The sequence below is a fragment of the Vipera ursinii genome (genome assembly GCF_947247035.1).
Source record: "Vipera ursinii genome assembly, chromosome: 1".
Taxonomy (NCBI): domain Eukaryota; kingdom Metazoa; phylum Chordata; class Lepidosauria; order Squamata; family Viperidae; genus Vipera; species Vipera ursinii.
Window position 1 is genome coordinate 205,354,142 of NC_139512.1, and position 21,866 is coordinate 205,376,007.

At 41.0% G+C, this 21,866-nt stretch overlaps 1 protein-coding gene across 1 annotated transcript in view; it reads left to right on the forward strand.

Annotated features, from left to right (window-relative positions):
* Positions 1-17,979, forward strand: part of FGF18 (fibroblast growth factor 18) — a 155,631-nt gene extending 137,652 nt beyond the window's left edge. Inside the window, exon 5 of the mRNA XM_083349319.1 lies at positions 17,599-17,979. Coding sequence (XP_083205445.1) covers positions 17,599-17,865 — 267 coding nt within the window. The 3' untranslated portion in view covers positions 17,866-17,979. The remainder of the gene's footprint in view (positions 1-17,598) is intronic.
* Positions 17,980-21,866: the final 3,887 nt, after the last annotated feature.

Sequence of the window (21,866 nt, forward strand, 5' to 3'; positions counted from 1 at the left end):
GTCACTGCACTTAAATCAATGAGATCATTTCCAGTAAGTCTAAGATTTATACTGGCATTACGTCTGTCTTCATATTTGTCAAAGGAAATAGTAGTAGACTGTAGTCCGAGCAGATGGTTTTGGATTGTCCTAATCTTAATGCATTGTTTGGCTCATGGAACATGATGTTTAAGTCCTGAAAATCCCAAGTCTGGGTCTTGGTTTCTTCAAAACCAATTAGGGAAAGGCCCCTCTCTATTAGCTTTTAAGAGAGGTGCTGCCAATCAGTATAGACTGGACTAAGGCTGAAAGGACCAATATGAGTTTGATCTAAATAAGCAAGGCTTTTTCATGAAATGCTGGTGGCTTCCTTATCTAAAATGTAGCCATTTTGCAATGCGCTGATCAGGAATTTCCTTCTGGAAGGACAGGAATTAACACATACACACACACCATACAATTCTTATCAATTTTTCACTTTCTTGTAAAACGGTTTTCTTCAGTAAGGATGATCTACAGATTGATGTCCCAAAGGTGCTTCCCCCCCCAAAAAAAAACAACAACTGGACAAAGAAAGTCCAGTTGCCTTTTGCAAAAAACCAAACACCTTTGGGACAACCATGACCTGATGACTGATAATCTCCATAGACACCTTCAGACTGATGGGTTTCAGCTTCCAGAGTTCCCCAGTCACCATAACTATTAAGAGAATTCTGGTATTTTTCTTGATGATCATAAATTAGCTGAGTGGAAGCTACATTGAAAAAGGATTATTTAATTATTCAGTCCTGTTTTCCTACAGTCTATAATATTGCATGAACAGAAATGGAAAATGTTCATGTTTTGTACATGAAATAATTGTGGCTATCCACACAGAGTAGGATAATAGGCCTGTTCTTTTAATAGCTTTGCAGTACCTGTAATCTTACAGTAGTTATATGACAGGCCATAAAAGTGGAAGTAAATTAAAAACTTTTCACCGTTATGTGTTCTCGTTGTCAGCCATTCAGTTGTGTCCGATTCTTGGCCACCATATGGATCAGCACTCTCTATGGCTCTCTGTCTCACACCACTTCCATCATTGCGCTGTCAAGCAAGTTGAGTCTCTCCAGTCTGGACAGCCACTTGTCTGACCTGGTTTGGACTAGAAGACCTCCAAGGTCTTTCCAGCTCTATTCTGAAATCTGAAGTTTAAGAAAAGCTTGCAGGGGACCCATAATTATGCTTCGAGCATGTGACATTAGATTATGCCAGGGCTCCTCATTTGTTAATGACCAAATCCAAAAGAAGTAGGACAGGTATAGGATAGATCCAAGACCAGCAGCTTAATTCCTTAGAAGTGGAACAATCTTGTCAGCAAGCACTCTATCCTCTTTTATTGAGGTTCCAGATTGTCTTCCAAGCAAACAGAAAGGCAAGAATTTTCCCCAAGAGAAGCCTGGCTTGATAATAGTGATTTACCATTTGGCTCTCACAGTGGTTGGAGCAAGTTCTATGCCTTGGAGCTGTCCACAGTCCTGCAGGTTGCTAATCCTTATTCTGATCCCTACTTTCTCATGATACCTTCACATTCCCCAATTGTTGTTGTGTTTTTTTTAAATCAGTTCTCTCATTGCTTAGGTTTTCCCTCCTTACTAGTAAGGAGCTTTCTTCTTCTATAGGCATCAGATTCCCCGAGACAGATTTTCATTTTTTTTATTTGATATTTTTTTAATTTTTTTTACCTTTTATCATTTCAGCAAAATGATAAGATTTTTATTTATTTGTATCTCGCCTTTATTCTTTTTTTTTTAAAGAAAAAAATAACTCAAGGCAACAAACGCACCTGTTCTGTACCAGCCTGCTACCGGCCCTGCAGAAAAGGCAGGGACAACCCCTTTTACAAGAAGGCAAGAGGCTGGAATTACACCTGCCAAATTTATTGCTACAAAAACAAATAGAACAAGACACGAACCAAGAAACAGAAGCTTTTCAAGCGGTTGCCTTCAGCAAACCAGCCCTCACACGCATTCCCCCTTAAATACAGTTCAGGGCGTGGCTTCTCTCTGCCTCCTTCCGAGGAGCCCCATTGCCTTCCTCTGTTTACTCCTGATTGACTGCCTCCTGCGTCGGGCGTCCTTGAACAGGGCCAGCTGTGGGTCATCTTCATCCATGCTGTCAGGCTCACACAGCTGGGTCTGCGTCGTGACCAGATGAGAGGGGCCTGGCTGAGGGCTCTCATCAAGCTGTCCAATCCCCTCAGCAAGCTCTTCAACACCCCCTCCTCCTCCTCCTCTGAGTCGTCCGACCCAACTGCCGAACCCACAAGCTGACCCTGAATCACAACAGCACCTAATATTCCTTCCTCCTCCTATTTCCCCCTGAACAGCAACCCCGAAAGGGGGGGTTGGACCGAGAGAGAGTGACCGACCCAAAGTCACCCAGCTGGAGAAAACCTTCAATTTCCAGTTGTGAACGGTCAGCATACATTGTAATAATATCCTGTGATTGCTTTGTGGGGTTCATCAGCTTTCAGTTCAAAACAGCAGCGTTGTGACTGTCTTGCAAACTCTGGATGCAGATCACTAGTGATCCCAGAATCTTGTTCATTTTGGGACAAGGAGGACACCAGAATTTCCCCAGAGTATCCTGGGTGATTTGTAGATATACTGAACTTAACCCACTTAACCCACTTGGTTTGGATTAGCATGACCTTAATCCTCTCAAATTGCTGTATGCACAGATGAGAACAGTATTTTTCCCCCTCCCCCAGATAGTGAGTAGCATTGGAATGGAGGTAGAAAGAGGGCCCAGGGACAATTTTTTTTTAGCAGTACAAAATGCAAAAGAAGACGGAGTGACAAATGGTGTGAATGCTATGAAGTTGGTTGTTCTCAGGGAGCAAGGTATCCATTATTTGCCTGGATTGTTTTCAATGAATGAATGAATGGATGGATGGATGGATGGATGGATGGATGGATGGATGGATTTCGGTGTGTAGGAAAGCCTAGGAGAGCACATAATTTTTTTTCATCACTGAAGTAGTATCTTTTATAAAAGTTGGGGCATTTCATATATGCTTGTTTCCTCGTGTTAAAAATAATGCAGGTAGTCCTCGACTTACCACCACAATTGAACCCAGAAGCTCTGTTGCTACAGTAAGTGAGACATTTGTTATGTGAGTTTTGCCCCATTTTACGACCTTTCTTGTCACAGTTGTTAAGTGAATCACTGCAGTTGTAAAGTTAGAGACTTGATTGTTAAGTGAATCTGTCTTCCCTATTGACCTTGCTTCTCAGAAGGTCACAAAAGTTGATCACATGACCCTGGGACACTGCAACTGTCATAAATATGAGTCAGTTGCCAAGCATCCAAATTTTGATCATGAGACTATGGGGATGCCACAATGGTCGTAAGTGTGAAAATGGTCATAAATCACTTTTTTCAGTGTCGTAACTTTGAACAGTCACTAAATAAATTGTTGTAAGTCTAGAACTACCCGTATAAGCTACACAATTGCAGAAATGATTTTGGAGAAGGAATGTGATGACAGCTGGAAAAAAATATATGAACTACGCCCACAAAAGGAAGAAACTGTTAGAAAGAAACTCAAGATTCCCCTCCCTTGATTCTCTTTGGTATAAGTGGGGAGGGAAAATATTGTCTTCAAGAGTCTGTTACTGTAGTTTATATTAGTGGAGTTCCAGTATTTATTCTGGAGTCCATTTCCTCACCTGGCCTAACTCAAAGGACTGACAGAGATGACTTTCCAGTCTGTGTAAGCATGAAGATAGTAAGAATTCCTAGAGGGGGGAAAAGGAAAAAACCCAAGAGGTCAATTAATAGGCGCAGAATAATTTTGTATGTTGAGCTGTGAGTTTATAAAATACTTTCACTTATTATTTCAACTGAATATACAATTGATAGCCTTTTTTACAGTGTGCCAGTAGATATTAAATGGATATGAAAATATACATCAAATGTGCATTGCAATGCAGACAAAATTTGCCTGCTGCTTTTGTTTCAATGGGCTGCAGGTTTACATGTGCCCTTAAAGAAGGAAGCTGCTTCTCTCCAGTATTGCGTTCAATGAGGTGCATATTTGCCTGTGCTTTTGAAGGCACATTTCATATTGATATCTCAGACACCAATTAATTTCCACAAGATTTTTTTTCCGCAGATGCTGTTTATATCCTCCAAACAATTTTGCGTGCATTTTTTTTTGCCATACTATTGCCAGTACAGAGAGTGTAAATTTGATAGGAGAGCCAATTTGATTAGTGGCTAAGGCCTCAAGTTAGAAAGCAGATCATGAGTTCTAATCCCACCTTAAGCCAGCTGGGTGACCTTGGACGAATTTCTTTCTCAGACCTAGGAAGCAGGCAATGGCAAACCACTTTTTTTAAAAAAAAAAAAGCCTCTTGCCAAGAAAATTGCAGGAAGTAGTTCAGACAGTCACTAGGAGTCAACACTGAACTGAAGGCACAAAATGGATGACAGACAGACAGACTAGAACATTCAGAAAAGTTGATGTAATTTTCTGTACTACTGAAACTTGAATATCCAAATCAGAAACTGAACTTGTCAGGGTTTTTTTTGCCATATGAATAAGAGAAACATTTCAACAGTTTATAATAACTATAACAAATTCATTATAAAGGGAATATGATAGTTGGGTCTGACACACTCTCCTCAGCCATCGTTCATCCATGTGCAAATACTCTTGTCAGTGGCTGTCAGAAGTATGTGGAAGAAGGTCATAAGTTTTACCTGTGGACTGAGCTGCATTTCAGTCACATATGTCATAAATGGAAGCTATTAATATATATAAACACTGAGCTTTCTGTTGTGGTTAAATTCCAATTTGGTTATCCTGCCAGGTAGATAAAGTTTAAAATGTTAGAAAATATCAACCTGACATCCAGTGGAACAAAAATGTAAATATTTAAGCTTTTTGCCAAGCTGTTTTATATTATCTTCAGTTCAGGCTGTCTTTAGAATGCATACTTTAATCTCAAATCTGTCAATACCATATTAGTTTTTTAACAAGATCTTACCATTGATGAGGAATCATTGGAGATTCCAAATCTTTGTTTGATACATCCCAGAAGTGTCTACTTTTAATATTACTCAGTTTGTGATAAATATACATTGTAGGTTTAAAATCTGTCAAATAGGAAAGTATCTGAGGTCTAAAAGGTAAATTAGATACAATGAAAACAATGTGTTCTAAATCATAAGAAAGATTAAAGTTTAAATAACTATGGGTTATAAAGTTATTTTTAAAATAAATATATAAGATTCTGTTGGCTTCTGGTATGTTTTGTAATTATTTTAAATGTTAAAATAAATAAATATTTTGAAAATCGTATTTCACTCCATATTGCTTTTGGATAAGAAATGAAAAAATAGGTTTTGGACTAAGCATTTGAACAATAAATTAGAGGTTTAAGCAGCAATAATGGCAAATGTCCTTATGTTTAGGTTAATCTATGTGAACCTTTTGGGCACCAGGGACTGGTTCTGTGGAGAGAGGTTTTTCCACGGACCGGAAGGTGTGTGGTTTTGTGTTCTGCCTACATCCCGCAGATGGGGCTTTGCTTGTTTGTGCAGCCCAGTTGCTAGCATGCCGTGGCCCAGTACTGGTCCACGGATTGGGGGTTGGGGACCCCTGGTCTACAATATGTCATTGGATGAATATCTGTGGAGTATCAGTATTATTTCCACTGAATCTTGTTTAAGATGAAAAATATTTTAGTGTGTTGAGCCACAAGGAGCCTTTGTCTATATGCACTTAGCTTAGAATTACAGCATCCCTGAAAGTGTATTCCCAGTGGATCATTTCCCCACCTCCCCCTTCTGTTCAGTTGTGTCAGATTCTTAAAGATTGCTGAACAAGTCCCTGCAGTTTTCTTGGCAAGGGTTTCAGAAGGGATTTGCCATTGCCTCTTTCCTAGGGCTGAGAGAGAGTGACTGGCCCAAGATCACTCAGCTCGTTTTGTGACTAAGATGGGACTAAAACTCATGAACTCCTGGTTTCTAGCCTGGTGCCTTAACCATTATACCAAACTGGTTTTTGAGTGGGCCTTTTTCATGATGAATGTGGCATGCCAGGTATTATAGTAAGGATTACCATGGCAATTATTTTGAACAATGAGGAAAAAAACCACTAAACAAAAGTATTAGGCATTTTCATACATTCACATGATTAACAGGCACATCTCTTTCAACAGTGGGGCATGTATTGAAAAAATAAAGCAGCTTTATATTAATTCATACAACTACCCTGGAACTGAAGTTCTTCTGAACTTAAGAAAGACGGGCTGGATCTAAGCAAAAGGCTAGCTAGTTTAGTGTTTTATTTCCATAGTGGCCAACTAGATCCCTCACAACCTTGCTAGGAAACAGGATGGTAGTAATTTCATTTATGCAATGGTTGGAGAATCATTGGATTTCTTTAGGATTTTGCTAAGACAGCACATAACCATTATAATGGATTCGTTTGTATAGCGTATCCTTTCAAAAATCCATCTAAGTTCATCACCATATTTTATGGAAATAAATTCCATAGCTTATTGATGTGAAGCAAGATATGTTTTTTCATGTTCTTCCAATGAGCAGTGGCTCTTTTTTTTCTGAAGACATAATAGCCAATCTAAAGGTGTTACTGTACTCAGCAGAACACAAGTTTATGGAAATGGTGCCTATATGAACATATTTTCATCTCGTTTACCTCCCCTTGCCCCTTTCACTGCCAAAACTCATACTCTGGGAGTACCTAGAAGTCACTTGAACAGTTGTAGCACACTTAAGTATCTTTGCTGAGCTTTCTTACTAAGATTCCTGAGGGTGTTTCTCAGAGGAGTCTCAGAGTTCAGAGGCCAGCATGTTGGAGGGAATGCATGTAATGAGTAACACTTGGCCTTCATTTACTGCTAGGGATGGCCTGGGCTACAATATTATGAAGCAGCTGAAATGCATAGACTATGGGGAATCAATCTGGTCATATTTTCAGGTTTCTTGGCCTGAAGTCATGCAGCTGAGAACAGGAGGGTCTTATGACAAATTTGATGCAATAGCTTCATTATGTAAAAGTTGTAGCTGGAGCTAAATTATGTTCCTTGATACCCACCACATTCTGCCATTTTTTCTTTAGATTTCCTTATTATTGTGATATTCTCTCTCTCCCCCCCTTCATTTTTCCTTATTTTCCACATACAAACAGGCGATACGATACATTCCAGCAGTTATTTGGTGTTGGAGGGGAGTGTTGGCTGCAAGAGAATTTGAGGATGAAAACTTGCTGAGTTGGAACTAAAGATTCTTTTCTGCACCCAGAAAGTAACTCCTCTCAAGGAAAGATTCGTTTTACATCTTGCACTGGAGTATTTTCAAAGAAAAGTTTAGTTGATCCAAATTTCTTGGGCAGTACATGAAATTCTCTTGGGGAGACACTGGACTCTCGGTTAGCTATATTGAAGCACACATTGTGACTGACCATCTGTTAGCAAGTCATATTTGCAAGATAGCTGGGCTGAGCGATGGATTGGGACTTTTAATTTCCAGACTGAAAAGATACCTATGATTTTTTTTTGCACTAGCAAAAAAACAAAAACAAAACCCACAAGATTTTTCTTGCATGAGAAAACCACAAAAGCAGCTGTAGAATCTATTACAATGTAACATGAAGTTTTGTATGTGCGTTTCCAGAAGAGCGCTAAATGCTGGTTCCTTTAGATGGAACAAATTTTTCATTTGCAGTTGGGTTTGTTCACAATCAGTGCCCTAACATTCTTTCACTTATCTAACAGTGGACCAAACATTAGACCAGTGTCCAATTTGCTTAGCTCAGCTTACATAATAAGCTTGCAGTCCTTTCAGCAATAATACAAAATATAATCCATTTGTTGCTTCCTTTAAAGTTTTCTGAATTTCAGAAGCTGAATGAAGACAAGAATTGCTTTAATTTTTGCCAGGACTACATAATTGGGAGCAAAAACATCTTCTGAGTCCAGTGCAAGTCATTTGGCAATAGTAGACTTTGTCCAATCTTTTGCTCTCCTCTGTCTTCGACTACTGACCATTTTAGCCTTTTCAATCTGAATGTCCTCTGAATGGGTTGACTTTGGTCACCTTTAGGGGAGCAGCTAAGGCAACCCTTCTCTGGTGAACCTTTGGAATATAGTACTATTAGGCAGTGCTTTTTTTGTAAAAGAAAAAGGTGCCGGAACTCACACATGTCATACAACCCGCCTTGCCTATCCTACAAGGTTCCATCCAAAAAAGGTGCCGGAACTCCGTTCTGAACGTTCTATGAGAAAAAAAGCCCTACTATTAGGGCTGCTGCTAGTTTGATTTCTGATTTTAGGGTTTTATTATGATTATAATAGCAATAGCACTTAGACTTTTATGCCACTTCACAGTGCTTTACAGCCCTCTTTAAGCGGTTTACAGAGTTAGCCTATTGCCCCCAACAATCTGGGTCCTCATTTTACTCACCTCGAAAACATGGAAGGCTAGGCAACCTTGAAACAGTGAGGATCAAACTCTGGCAGTGGGCAGAGTCAGCTGCAGTACTGCATTCTAGCCACTGTGCCACCACGGCTCATGATGTGTATATTTTAAAGGTTATTTAATTGATTGTATTTTATCTTTCTGTGACATTTCAGATTTTGAACGTGGTTGTGAGCTACCCAGTAGTTTTGATTGGGACAGCTTATAAAGCTTTGACTGGTTGATCATTTATATGCAATCAAGTTAGCGTCAGCTCTTAGCAGGTACTTAGCTAGTCTTTCAGGAGGGTCTCTTCTCAACCTGCCTCTTTAGGTCTTCCAACACATGTACCCATCATCACTCTAGCTAGGTCCATCTAACTTACTGCTGTTTATCCTTTTCTCTTTCCTTCTTCTTTTACCTTCAGAGCCTTCTTCAGAGAGCTAGGTTTTTGCATAGTATATCTAAAATATGATAATTTGGGCTAACAAATTTTTGCCTTGAGTGAGAACTTTGGATTGATTTATTCTGTGAACCATTTGTTTTTCTTGGCTTTCTATGTGTTTTCAGGAATCTTTCCCAACATCAGTGCCCAAAATTTTCAGAATTCTTTCTATCTTGCTTCTTCAAAATCAAACTGTCTCTTCACAGCATGGGAAACTGGCTGCATACACAGTTCTGATCTTGGTAGAAATAGACACATCATGGAATCTAAGTATCTTTTTTTCCCCCAAGACCTTCATTGTTCCTGCTAAATGCTGGTCTGCAGCACATTTCGTGACTCCTGGTTCCTTTACTATTGTTGGTTAATCCTAAAAGAAAGAAGCTAAAAACCATTTTGGTATCTTCACTGTCAATTCCAAGGCTGTTCTCATTAATTTCATTTTATTTATATTTAAATTTAGTTTCATGTTTTCACTGTGCTCCTTGATTTTTTTTTACTAAAATTTCCAGCTTGTATGCATTACCAGTTTTCAGAAGTGTTATCAGCACAGTATAGGCCATTGATGTTTCTTTTCCAATTTCACTCCAGCAAACCTCAATATATATATTCAGAATATAAGTTGACTAAATAAGGAGAGAGTATACCACTCAATCTCACTTCTTGGCTGTTCTGGAGTCAATCTGTTTTGCGATGTTCCATCAGGACTGTGGCTTTCTGTCCTGTGTGTACGCTTCGCATGAGGAGAATGAGATATTCTAGAATTTCCATTTTCCCATGGACATTCCACAGTTCCATTTCAACCCAATTGAAATCTTGTCTACAATTAATAGAACATACTGACTAAACAGGGATATTGTCTAAGGTATTTTGGATTCAGACATCTCTACTATGCAGTATTTCAATATGCTCTTCCCATCTTTATTTCATCTGTTACTTTGCTGAATTTCCTCACATTCATGCTTCTTACATTCCGTGTTTCCAGTATATGTCTGCCTTTGCAGCTTTGGATTTTTGTTTCCTATGTGGCATCATCAGCATCTAGATGTCTGAAGGCTTTAATCTAGCTGTATCATAAACACCATGAGTAATCTGAAAGATCCTCAATTCTTCTTTAGTAGCATATTGAGTGCCATCCAACCTGATGGCGTTATATCATCAATCACTATACCTTGTCTATTTATGGGTAAAACATAGGAGTGGTTTTCTATTGCCTTCTCCTGCCTAGTTTGAAATGATGCCTTTGCTGTTGTCACTAAAATGATTATCTGCCTCCAGCATCTTCCTATACAGTATTAGCGCTGCCCAATTTGGTCTAGTAGCGGTTACTGAGTTACCGTATATACTTGAGTATAAGCCGACTCGAGTATAAGCCGAGACCCCCAATTTCACCCCCAAAAACTGGGAAAAGTTGTTGACTCGAGTATAAGCCGATCCGCCGTTCTGCATGCCTCGGAGGCTAGATCCGCGCTCTGCAAGCCTCTGCCGCCAGCAGAGGCTCGATCCGCCATTTTGCAAGCCTGAATACACAGGAATACCCTGTGTGGCCGCGGCTCTCGGGGAAGCCCTGGCTGTCCGCTTCCTCACTCCACACTGCCATTCGGGGCCCGCACATTCCCCGGGCAAATCGCGGCGCCCAGCAGGCGAGGAAACACGCCCGTTCCAGTCGCCCCCCCTTCCCTCAGGAGACGCGAAGCAAGTGACCGCCCGGAGCTTACCGAGGACTTGCGCGCGGCCGAGGCTTCGGTACTTCCAGGATCGCGCGCACCTCTCCCAAGCCGCCTCCGTCCGGAGACCTGCCGAAGTTTGGGGAGGTTTGGGGAGGTACGCGCGCACCTCCCCAAACCTCCCCAAACGTCGGCAGGTCTCCGTTCCTCCTGCCGACGTTTGGGGAGGTTTGGGCGCCTCCCCAAACCTCCCCAGGTCTCCGTTCCTCTGCGCAGACCTGCCGACGTTTGGGGAGGTTTGGGCGCCTCCCCAAACCTCCCCAGGTCTCCGTTCCTCCTGCCGAAGTTTGGGGAGGTTTGGGCGCCTCCCCAAACCTCCCCAGGTCTCCGTTCCTCCGCGCAGACCTGCCAACGTTTGGGGAGGTTTGGGCGCCTCCCCAAACCTCCCCAGGTCTCCGTTCCTCCTGCCGAAGTTTGGGGAGGTTTGGGCGCCTCCCCAAACCTCCCCAGGTCTCCGTTCCTCTGCGCAGACCTGCCGACGTTTGGGGAGGTTTGGGCGCCTCCCCAAACCTCCCCAGGTCTCCGTTCCTCCTGCCGAAGTTTGGGGAGGTTTGGGCGCCTCCCCAAACCTCCCCAGGTCTCCGTTCCTCCGCGCAGACCTGCCGACGTTTGGGGAGGTTTGGGCGCCTCCCCAAACCTCCCCAAACCTCCCCAGGTCTCCGTTCCTCCTGCCGAAGTTTGGGGAGGTTTGGGCGCCTCCCCAAACCTCCCCAGGTCTCACTATACACATTCACCCAGAAGTGACTACCAAGGTGTTCTGGGACTAGTTCCCTAGCCTTTTGGAGCTTTTGGTGTTCGCCCATCAGCTGTCTACGGGGAGGCAACAAAGCTGCCTCTCTAGGCTTTGAGAAAAGGCCCCTTGCACAAAAGGCAGCTTCAGGACGAGCTTCCAAAAACCCTTTCCTTCCTTAACGCCCTCCCCACCTTCCCTCAGAAAGCCATATTTCTTTTTTTTTATTGAAAAGTTTTATTGAAGTTACAATATTATCCCCTCCCCAACCCACCCCAGAACCCCTCCCCCTCCCCCATATTTCTTCAATAACAAAAACATAAAAAGCTGGTTGGGATGTACTCGCTGATTTCCCCCCCCCCTTTTTTTAGATGCTAAAACTAAACTCTCCCTCTGCCTTCCAACCAATATCCCTTTTTAAAATCTTACCTTGGCTCCAGATGGAAGAGTAGAGGAACTAAGCTAGTAAGGAGAGAATTTTTTTCTGCAACTTTTTACTCCTGAAGTAGTAGTAGTAGTAATAGTAGTAGTAGGAATAATAATAATAAATCCCTAAAAGTTGTGCCAGAAAACGGAGGACGCTGGGTCTTTGCAAGTTTTAGCTGTCTGTCAGACTGCCTGAAAAGGGCGGCCTTCAGGCAGCCAGGCGGACAGCTAAAGCTTGCAAAGACCCAGCGTCCTCCATTTTCTGGCATAACCTTCGGAGATTACTTTAAAAAAAAAACAAAAAAAAAACAGCTACAGAAACATTTTGTCTCCTTGCTGGCTTGGTTCATCTACTCTTCAGCCAGGAGGGAGTCCAAGGCCTAGAGAAGGAGAGCTTTGCAGCATCCCTATGGACAGCTGATGGGCAGACAGCTGATTAGCGGAGAAGGCTCTGAAAGTAGCCGCCATTTTAGCAAGGAATTGTTCGCAGCTGCTTCCAGGAGTCCTGGGGAGCAGGCCTAAGTGCTGCAGGGGAAGACGGGCAGGGGAGGACAGCGCAACATCCCCAGGGTCTGTGGTAAGTGTGAATGACCACTGGAGTGCTGCATTTGTCATAAATTTGAAAGAGGTTATTTGTAGTTTTGGGGTGTTTGCTACCATATTTATAAAAATAATAAAGGCGAGTTAAAAATATTTTTAAAAAATTAGCTTACTTTAGCTGGGCAGCTAAGATGACTTTCAACAGTATGGGTGACTCCACTGGGATTATATATTTTTGGCATACCTTTCCAACATTCTTTACTTATCCTTCCTAGAGACATCCTTTTTTTTCACAATACGGCAACACTTGATGCACTATAAATCTTTAGAACCAAATTAGTTAATACTGAATATGCATTTTGGGTATTTTTGTTAAATTGCTTTGTTATAGGTTTACAACGTCCTGCATTATCTTTTTTAAAAAAATCCCACATATAACTTCATTAATACAGGTATCATCTCATAGCTGGAGCCCTTAGAAATAATAATGGAGTAGGCTACATTCTGCAAGTATATGTTGAGTCTGTTCAATGGAAAGTAAAGAAAAATGGTAGAAATATATGAGTATATGTCCCCTGTTGTGATTGGCAGTGAAATAATGTTCAGATTATTGTACTAAATCCCTAGCTAATGTTTTAAAATTTTTGGAACACATAAGAGGGAGAGCTTATGGATTTTGGCTTCCTTGCTTTTCCCATAATTCAGCTTCTGAGTGAAATAGTAGGATTTGCCAATGGCCAGCTTACAAGAGCGGGTAGGGATTGTCGCATCTAACATGTTTCACAGCAGCTGAGGACACATATTTTCTCACCAGCTCTCATCTCCTGGGCAAGTGATAACAAGTGATAACAAATGCAAGCACAAAGTTCTTAATTATCAATCTCGGAGCCTAATCAAACATTCCCTCAATATTTAGCAGGCAACTATACCTCCTGTTTTCTCTGGATTCATTACAAGTGCAAAGAAAGGAGAAGAAGGACTCTTATAAGGAGGTGAAGTTTAACCCTCTCCTCCCCAGCATGATTGTAATGGACCTCCTGCATGGCATACTGTGAGCATGTATAATAAAAGTACAAGTACTAACTAAGGTGTGTGTGTGTGTGTGTGTGTGTATCAAAGATTAGGAAAGAGAGTTGGCTCTGATCACAAGGGAGAAAAAAAAACTCTCACTGCACTGGCAACATATACTAAAGGTAAAGGTAAAGGTTCCCCCGCACATGCGTGCTAGTCGTTTCCGACTCTAGGGGCCGGTGCTCATCTCCGTTACAAAGCCGAAGAGCCAGCGCTTGTCCGAGGACGTCTCCGTGGTCATGTGGCCGGCATGACTAGACGCCAAAGGCGCACAGAACACTGTTACCTTCCCACCATAGTGGTCCCTATTTTCCTACTTGCATTTTTACGTGCTTTCGAACTGCTAGGTTGGCAGAAGCTGGGATGAGTAACAGGCGCTCACTCTGTTACGCGGCACTCGGGATTCGACCCGCCAAACTGTCGACCTTCTGATCGACAAGCTCAGCGTCCTAACCCACTGAGCCACCGCGTCCCTAACAACATATACTAGAAAGCTGTAATAAAAGGGAAAGCAGGACGTATAACACATGCTGTGTACTGCGAAATGTCTAGCTTAATTCTCAGAACCCAGATTTACCCTGCTTGTAAAGAACTTAACAACATCATGAACTGAGTGTCTTCTCCTCCCTCCCTTTGCCTGCCATTCATTTCTGCTCAGAATTTAATCATAGCAGTCTCAGCTCTGGTATTCCAAGAAAAGCATTCTCCATCCTGGAATTTCCCTCAAACAGAGAAATGTGATTCCTCGTAATGCATTCAAGTGCTGCGGCTACAAAGAAGTTACCCAAGTGCTCCGTGAGCATGGTCACTAGTGCCTAAGCATGTGTACGCTACGTCTTCTGCTAGACTAAATCTTATTTTCATTGCCCGAAAAAGTGATATACAACCTTCCCTTCTTTCTATCCCAAAAGTCAACGGTAGGATTACCAGGAAGCAGGTTTGAATCATTGTGAGCTAAGAAACCCCTCCAGCTGTCCAATAAAGGTAAAGGTAAAGGTAAAGGTTCCCCCGCACATGCGTGCTAGTCGTTTCCGACTCTAGGGGCCGGTGCTCATCTCCGTTTCAAAGCCGAAGAGCCAGCGCTTGTCCGAGGACGTCTTCCGTGGTCATGTGGCCGGCATGACTAAACGCCAAAGGCGCACGGAACGCTGTTACCTTCCCACCGGAGTGGTCCCTATTTTTCTACTTGCATTTTTTACGTGCTTTCGAACTGCTAGGTTGGCAGAAGCTGGGACGAGTAACAGGCGCTGTCCAATAACAGAACACCAAAGACATGACTCATCACCAGCCTATCGGCTGCTGATCCAGTTGACCAATAGGGAAAGTGAATGTTGTGTTATTTAGTCCTCCCCCACAAACCAATACAGCCCCTGCCATAAGAGTAATCTTGCCAGAACAGGACAACAAAAGACAATATGATGTCTTTTACACATTATACAACGTAATATCTCATGCCATATAATAACATTTCAGAGATTAGATGCATGCAGTTCCCGGTTAGGAGATGAAGCTGCCTTGGCCTGCTGCTCCATAACTGCCTGTGCTTGCTGTCCTATGGAGACTGTGATTGGTGAGAGAAGATGTCAGGAGAGAGGATGGAATGGGGGAGGGTTTCAAAGAAAAAGAGGTTGGGAGTGGGGGTGGGAAAGGCAGTGGTGACAGCAGGAAGGGGTTGTCTCAGGCTGGAGCTGTTGCTAGTGCCAAGCTACCATCTGTGGCATTGTGATCCCAGCAGGCACAGAGGAAGGAAGTGGCAGCCGAGAAGGTAGGGGTTAACATGAAAATTGAAAATAAAGACACAAGAGAGCAATTAGCTTCTTAGAACGGAAGAAAAGCCCCCCCCCTTCTTTTTCAGGGAATGGGGTGAAGAACAATGAAACCCATCAAATCCATGGCTGGTGTTTTTTTTACCACCTGCATATTTGGGGTGGTGTGTGTGTGTCTGTGTGCGATTATGATCTTCCATATCAGATCCTTCTTGGATGTTGATTACTCCGCTAGTTTAAAGACAGGGAAATGCTATTTCTTTGACTCTGAAGATTATTAGTTTTATGAAAATTTGGCATCCCAAAAGTAGATGTATACTGAGACGTTAAAGAAAAGACTGGGACTTTGGGACAACAGCAACATTGTACTTAATTTAATTTTAATAATAAGAACTGGAGACATAATTTTGAGCAAGCCTGATGTAGGATATGCTTCACTCCCAGTCAAGGCACTAAGTATTTATTTTGGGGTAGTATCTTTGTGATATCTTTGGATGACTAGGAATGGTTGAATCTGTCCCTTTTGCATTTGTTCGATTTCCTGTTTATCCACTTTTATGTTCACTTTGTCCCATTCCTGCATCAGTTTATTTTTTTTTAAAATTTGCATAAAACAAATTTGGTTTTTTTGCACATTTCACCAAACAGATGCAATTCCGTAAGCATTTTCTCATAACGTACAATATACACTTTTGTATTTGCATAAAATATTATAGTATATGTTTGCAATAAATATAATAAGCGTGCAATCGTGTATAATGTTTTAATGCACTTTTATTGGGGAACCATGCCATAAAGTGTTGAGAAGTGCAAACACTGAAATGTAACCCTGTTTCATTCGTAAATTGCTTGAGCAACTGTAAACTAACTTTGTATTGGAATGTGAATGGAAGACATTTTTCCATTATTTTTAGATTGGCCTTAACTTTGCTTTTTTTCCTCCCTCCACCCCCCCCTTTTTAAAAACAACAACAACACATTTTGCTTAAGTCTAGATGCAGAGAGCTAGGATGATATCAGTAATGGCAGTGTTCTCATAGTTCTGAAAGTTGCTGATTTGGCAGCAGCAACAGTTGCTTCAAAGAACCAAGTTTTTGGTGCAAAGAGACAACATACAGTATTACTTCAGATCTGTAGAATCATATCTCTGTGACTCCCCTGCGTGTTGGCAAGCAATCAATAAATCAGTTCCAAAGAGAAGCTAAAGAATTTTCTTCTTGCCTCCAACTTGGCAGAAACAAATCCTCAAATATAGTCCATCTGTGTTATTTCAACACAAATTTTAAGCATTACAATTATTGCTTATCTCTGAAACAAGTCCAATATGTGTAGTTTAAATACGTAAGTTATCTTTGATCTTTCCATTTAGCATAGATGAATATGGAGAATGATAATGCGGAAACTGAATGTGTTTTGTCAGGATCTGTCCCTAACTTTGTTTGATCAGAGTGTTTCTTCAATATTGCTGAATTACTTGCATATACTTTTAAACTAGTTTTTCATACAAACTACATAGGTAAACCAATGTTACACCTTCTCTTCTAAGCACATATGATTGGAACTCTGATGAAATTTATTTAGGAGGGAACTTAGCCAACCATGGAATTGAACAAAATGTTTGGCTGCGTCCAGCTGTGGTGGCAGCAGTAAGACGGTTACGATTTCATACATGATGGAATTGTAGGAATAAGAAGGAATGTTTTTGCCTGAGCATGTTAAATTTATAGAATGTACTTCTGGGCTAGGCTGTTCACAGAATAACAACAAGCAGCTAGGTAATACATATTAAATGTAAAAAAGCCAAATTGCACAATTGGTTATTTGCATTGCAGTTTTATTTTCTTTTCAACTTTGCATAATTCTGGTTCTGTTCTTCATGGGTAGGTAAGTGAAAGAACGTCAGACATCATTTCACAAATATTTCCTCAGCCATATAAAATAGGAACCTCTTTTTCTAACCACAGGATAGCTGCATTCCCAAAAGAAACAGAGTCCTGGGACTATAGCCAGACAGTTGTCTTATACTGCAGTCTTCCACCATCATGGCATACATGTATCTCTGGGCAGGGTATAATAGCCTGAGACTTCAGGCTAACGTAAGGCTCTTGAAGGACTGGGGCAAAGCCCCCACAGAGCCTCCAGATGTTGTCATCAAATTACATTTTTTTAATCTGTTAGAAGGAGGAAGTAATGAAATATAATCCCATTTCCTCTTTGAGTTGATTTGATTTGAATGTTAATGATGTTTAGAATGAAGCTGAATGTTAATGCTTCCACTGGCCCACTCTGAGGTGACCATAGGAACACACCTCTGCTTGAAATGGAGGCTGAAGGTGTAGTGATTTGGTGGCTTCTCTTCTGATAGATGGGGTCTGCCCACATTTGTCCCATTGCTTGCAGACCCTTTGGCAGCTTTTTTTTATCTTCTCTGTGTTTCATTTGCAGCCAGATGGCACCAGCAAAGAATGTGTCTTCATTGAAAAAGTCTTGGAGAACAACTACACGGCTTTGATGTCAGCAAAGTACTCAGGCTGGTATGTTGGATTCACCAAAAAAGGGAGGCCCCGGAAAGGGCCCAAAACCCGGGAGAACCAGCAAGATGTCCACTTTATGAAACGATATCCAAAGGGACAAGTGGAGTTACAAAAACCTTTCAAGTATACCACAGTGACGAAGAGGACTAGGAGAATACGACCAACCAACCCCAGTTAAAAGACCAAGCCAGTGTCTTACAAAATAAACTACAAGAATAGACTGTACCAGAGAAATATTTTTACACTAAAAATAAGGGAGAAGCTCTATTTTTGTACATTGTTTTTTTAATTTTTTTTTTAAAAAAGACTTGGTTAAAAATAGAAATCCACTGGGGAAGCTGTAAAAGATTTATTGTAACTTGAAGAAGAAAAAAAATAATAATGAATGGCTCTATTTAAATTGACTTTTTTGTGCTGTGGATTGACATACAGGTGCTTTATTTCTCATTGGGAATGGACGACGTTTGGAATGGACAACATATTCAAGCCAATCCCTAGAGGGGAAAAAGTTCATGTTATAATAATAATAATAATAATAATAATAATAATAGTAAAAAACCAAAACCACAAAACCAAAGAAAGCCAAAGTTCTCTTCCCACCCCACCCCACCCCAGTCCAATCCCTGAAAATCCTTGGATAATTCTCTGGTGTTGCAGCCCTTGGTTACTTTGCCTCTGCAAGCTAGGCTGAGATGTGAAGATCTGCTGATCTAACATGGGGCTTCCTTGGAGGGCTCAGTACCTCAATCCTTTCTAATGTTTCCAATGACATAAGGTGTCACGACTCTGTGATCCTGCATTGTTCTGCTCACTTCTGGAGAATGCTGCTAATGACCAAGTGACTAAGTAAAATAACCTAATACACCAATGATAAGGGAGTATTTTAAAAACCAGCTCTATTATATATATATATGAATGCATGTATTATATTTATGCACATAAATGTAATACGTATATTTATATATATAAATATATATGTATTATATTATAAAGCTATTTATTTCATTTCTCTGTATATTGCAGTTCCATGAACCAGGTATTACTGCCTCAGCAATTAAAAAAATTATTTAAAACACATAGACGTATTACTGCTGTTGGTACATTCCCCTCTCCTCCAGCTTTTCGCCAAACTACACTCAGACCCTTAAACTTGTTACCAGAGCTTGGACTCAGTGAGAAGTTAGAGATCGGTAATAGAGTTTATGTGCCAGGACAGGAAATAATTGTTTCTCCTTTGTTAGGCTAGTCCCCCCATCTCTTCCCATTCCACTGTGTTGACTTCCTGCAAAATGCTCAGCCTTGTCCAAGTGCAGGTGGAGTTTTGAAATGCGGTGTGCAAAGGATTTCTTCTTGCTGTGTTCTCTTGCCCATTGTGTTCTACTGGGACCAAGCTGACTTGGGGACCCCCCTGTTATTAAGTACTTAGTGGGGATGTTGCGATCCCCTTACTGATATGCCCCCAGTGTGTCCTCTCCACAACGCAAGGTGACCTTCCTGCTCTTAAGTCAGTCAAAGGCTTTCTGGCTTCTCTAACCAAAGTGGAACAAATCAAGGTCTGAAGACACTGCTAGAGCTGGAGCACACTGGAAGTAGGCCTCTACCTGAGACAGGAACAAGAGGACGGAGAGATGAAGTGGCAAGGCCTGGGGAGCTAGTGTGCTTACCTTCAGAAGATTATGTACTTTTTTTAAAAAAATGCACTCTTAGTCAAAAGCCTTTTAAAATAAACTTTATTTTCCTTAAATAAGAAAAAAAGATATGTTGTGATTGCTCAGAAAAAAAAAATTCAGTATGTGTATTGCTGTAGAAATGCTCTCAGTGAAGCGAATGGGAGAGAAAGCAAAAACATGTGGGACACTCAGTCGTTAATTGTCCAATGAACAGTTTTTTCCTCCCTCCCTCATTCAGCCTTCCTATCAAGATGACTTGCTACTAGCTAAAGCTGGCCCAGTTAGGATTTATATTTATTCAGCCTGAGATGCAGCCCTGCTACTCTGTAAAAAAGAAATAAAAGGATTAGCTATACTGCAGTGATGTCAAACCTATCATACGTGTGTCAAAGGTGACATGATATGACATTTTGGGTAACATGCTAACATTCACCAACACCTGACAACTATTCTCAAAACCATGCCCTGTTCTCTCACACTTTTATTGGAGAGTGTGGAGGCCGTATGAGAATAAAATATCCTCTAAACCAGACATATCAAACTCGCGATGTCATGTGACGTCGCATAACGTATCAGAGCTTTTCCCCCATTGCCGGCAATGGGGTGTGAGCAGTTTCCTCGTGATGCATCTGGCCCGTGGGCCGGCAGTTTGACACCCCTGTTCTAAACCCTCCAGTGGTCATGTGAGAGAGCCATGTCTATGAGGAGCACAGTGAGTACAATGATGCTTCCTCTTTCATATTACGATAACAGCTGTCAGGTTGGGATAAAAGCTGAAGGCCAATTGATCTGATTTCCTAAAGCATATACTAGGCAAACTCTTGAATCCCAAAATTTAGAATTGGGTTTTGGTTTTGGTCCTATTTCATGCACATGCATTATATTTCAGGTTAACACAGGACAGATCTCTGTTTGCATATCTGCTAAACCTAGTGCTGGTACTTTGACTCTCATGCAGTTCTTTGTCTTCATGTTAGGTAATTCTGTTGAACAAGGCTTTTACAGGTATTATTCGTGATAAACTCACTGATTCAGAAATGTAATAGTACTTAGACTTATGTATTGCTTCACAGTGTTTTACAGCCCTCTCTAAGCGGTTTACAGAGCCAGCCTATTGCCCCCAACAATCTGGGTTCTCATTTTACAGACCCCAGAAGGATGAAAGGCTGAGTCAACCTTGAGCCGATAAGAATCAAACTGTCAAACTGCTGGCAGTCGGCAGTCAGCAGAATTAGTCTGCAATAGTGCATACTAACCACTGCATCACCATGGCTCTGTTATAATTTTGGGAAGTAATCTAAGTAACCTTGAGATCTTGGTCAGTGCATGTAAATATTTGAGAGGATACTTTTCTTGATGCTTACAAACAAAAGATGACCTGGATATACGTTTTCCTTGATTCATGTATACCAAGACAATACTGCCAAATTAAAGACTTAGCTAACAGTCCTTTCTATTTCACTTCAGTTTGCAGTTAGGTGCCCATTGTTATAAAAGAGATATATCCAATCAATGATTTTCACAATTCAATTATCACTTTTGGCTACATCAACAGACTTTTATATTCTGAAGAATCATGAAACTAAAACCTATTGAGCAAATGTTATAGATAACTGGTGTTTCATAAAAGGGCAGAACATTACAATTTTTAAAAAAATTATTGAAGCAATTTGACAACATCAGCTATTAGCAATCAGATTTTGGGGATGGAAATTTGTGATTGCCTCAGAGACCAAAATGTCTTAGACTAGCAAGCAGTATAAGACAAAATACAGTAAAGGTGGCAAAGGATTATTAATCACCTTCAAATAATTCCCAGTGTGAATTGATCCTTCTTCCAAAATGTTTGCTGCCCAGGGATAGATGTGAAACCACTGCAAGAAAATCAGAAATCACATTAAAAAATGGTTGCCTTTACTTCAGATATAAGATTTGAACCATTTGGCTTACTTTACAAGAGAGATGGTTATTGAGAAAGGAAGATTTCTCACAGGAAAAAGGAGCCAGAAGAAAATCTGCAAAGACATTCAGAAAAGAGCTTTTTTGTTTGTTCAATAAATGAGACTTGCAGGTAAGTAGCAAGACTTGCTCATAAGGAACAAGAAGGAATGCCAGCCATAGGGATTTGGCATTCATACTTTAAATTACATTCCCTCTTGTAATGACAACTGGGATCAAACCTTGGACACAGGATATATTATTATGACTAAGATAGGAACAAAAGTAATGTTCCGCCAGTTCTTCAAGCTTTCAGCAATAATGGGAGAACATTAGGAGATGGGACTGGTAGTAAACTTAGAAGAATGTGAATGATGCTAAGAGTCAACAATTCCCATTACAAATCTACATTCCAACCCTGTAAACAGTAATTTAAAACACTGAAGGAATGTGATTGTGCAGACCCATGTTGTGATCATATATCTTTTTTGTTGTCTAGATAGGATAACAGGACCACATTGTCTGCAATTTGCAAAATGACATGTTTTCTGTTTTCTCTGAGAAGTCTTTG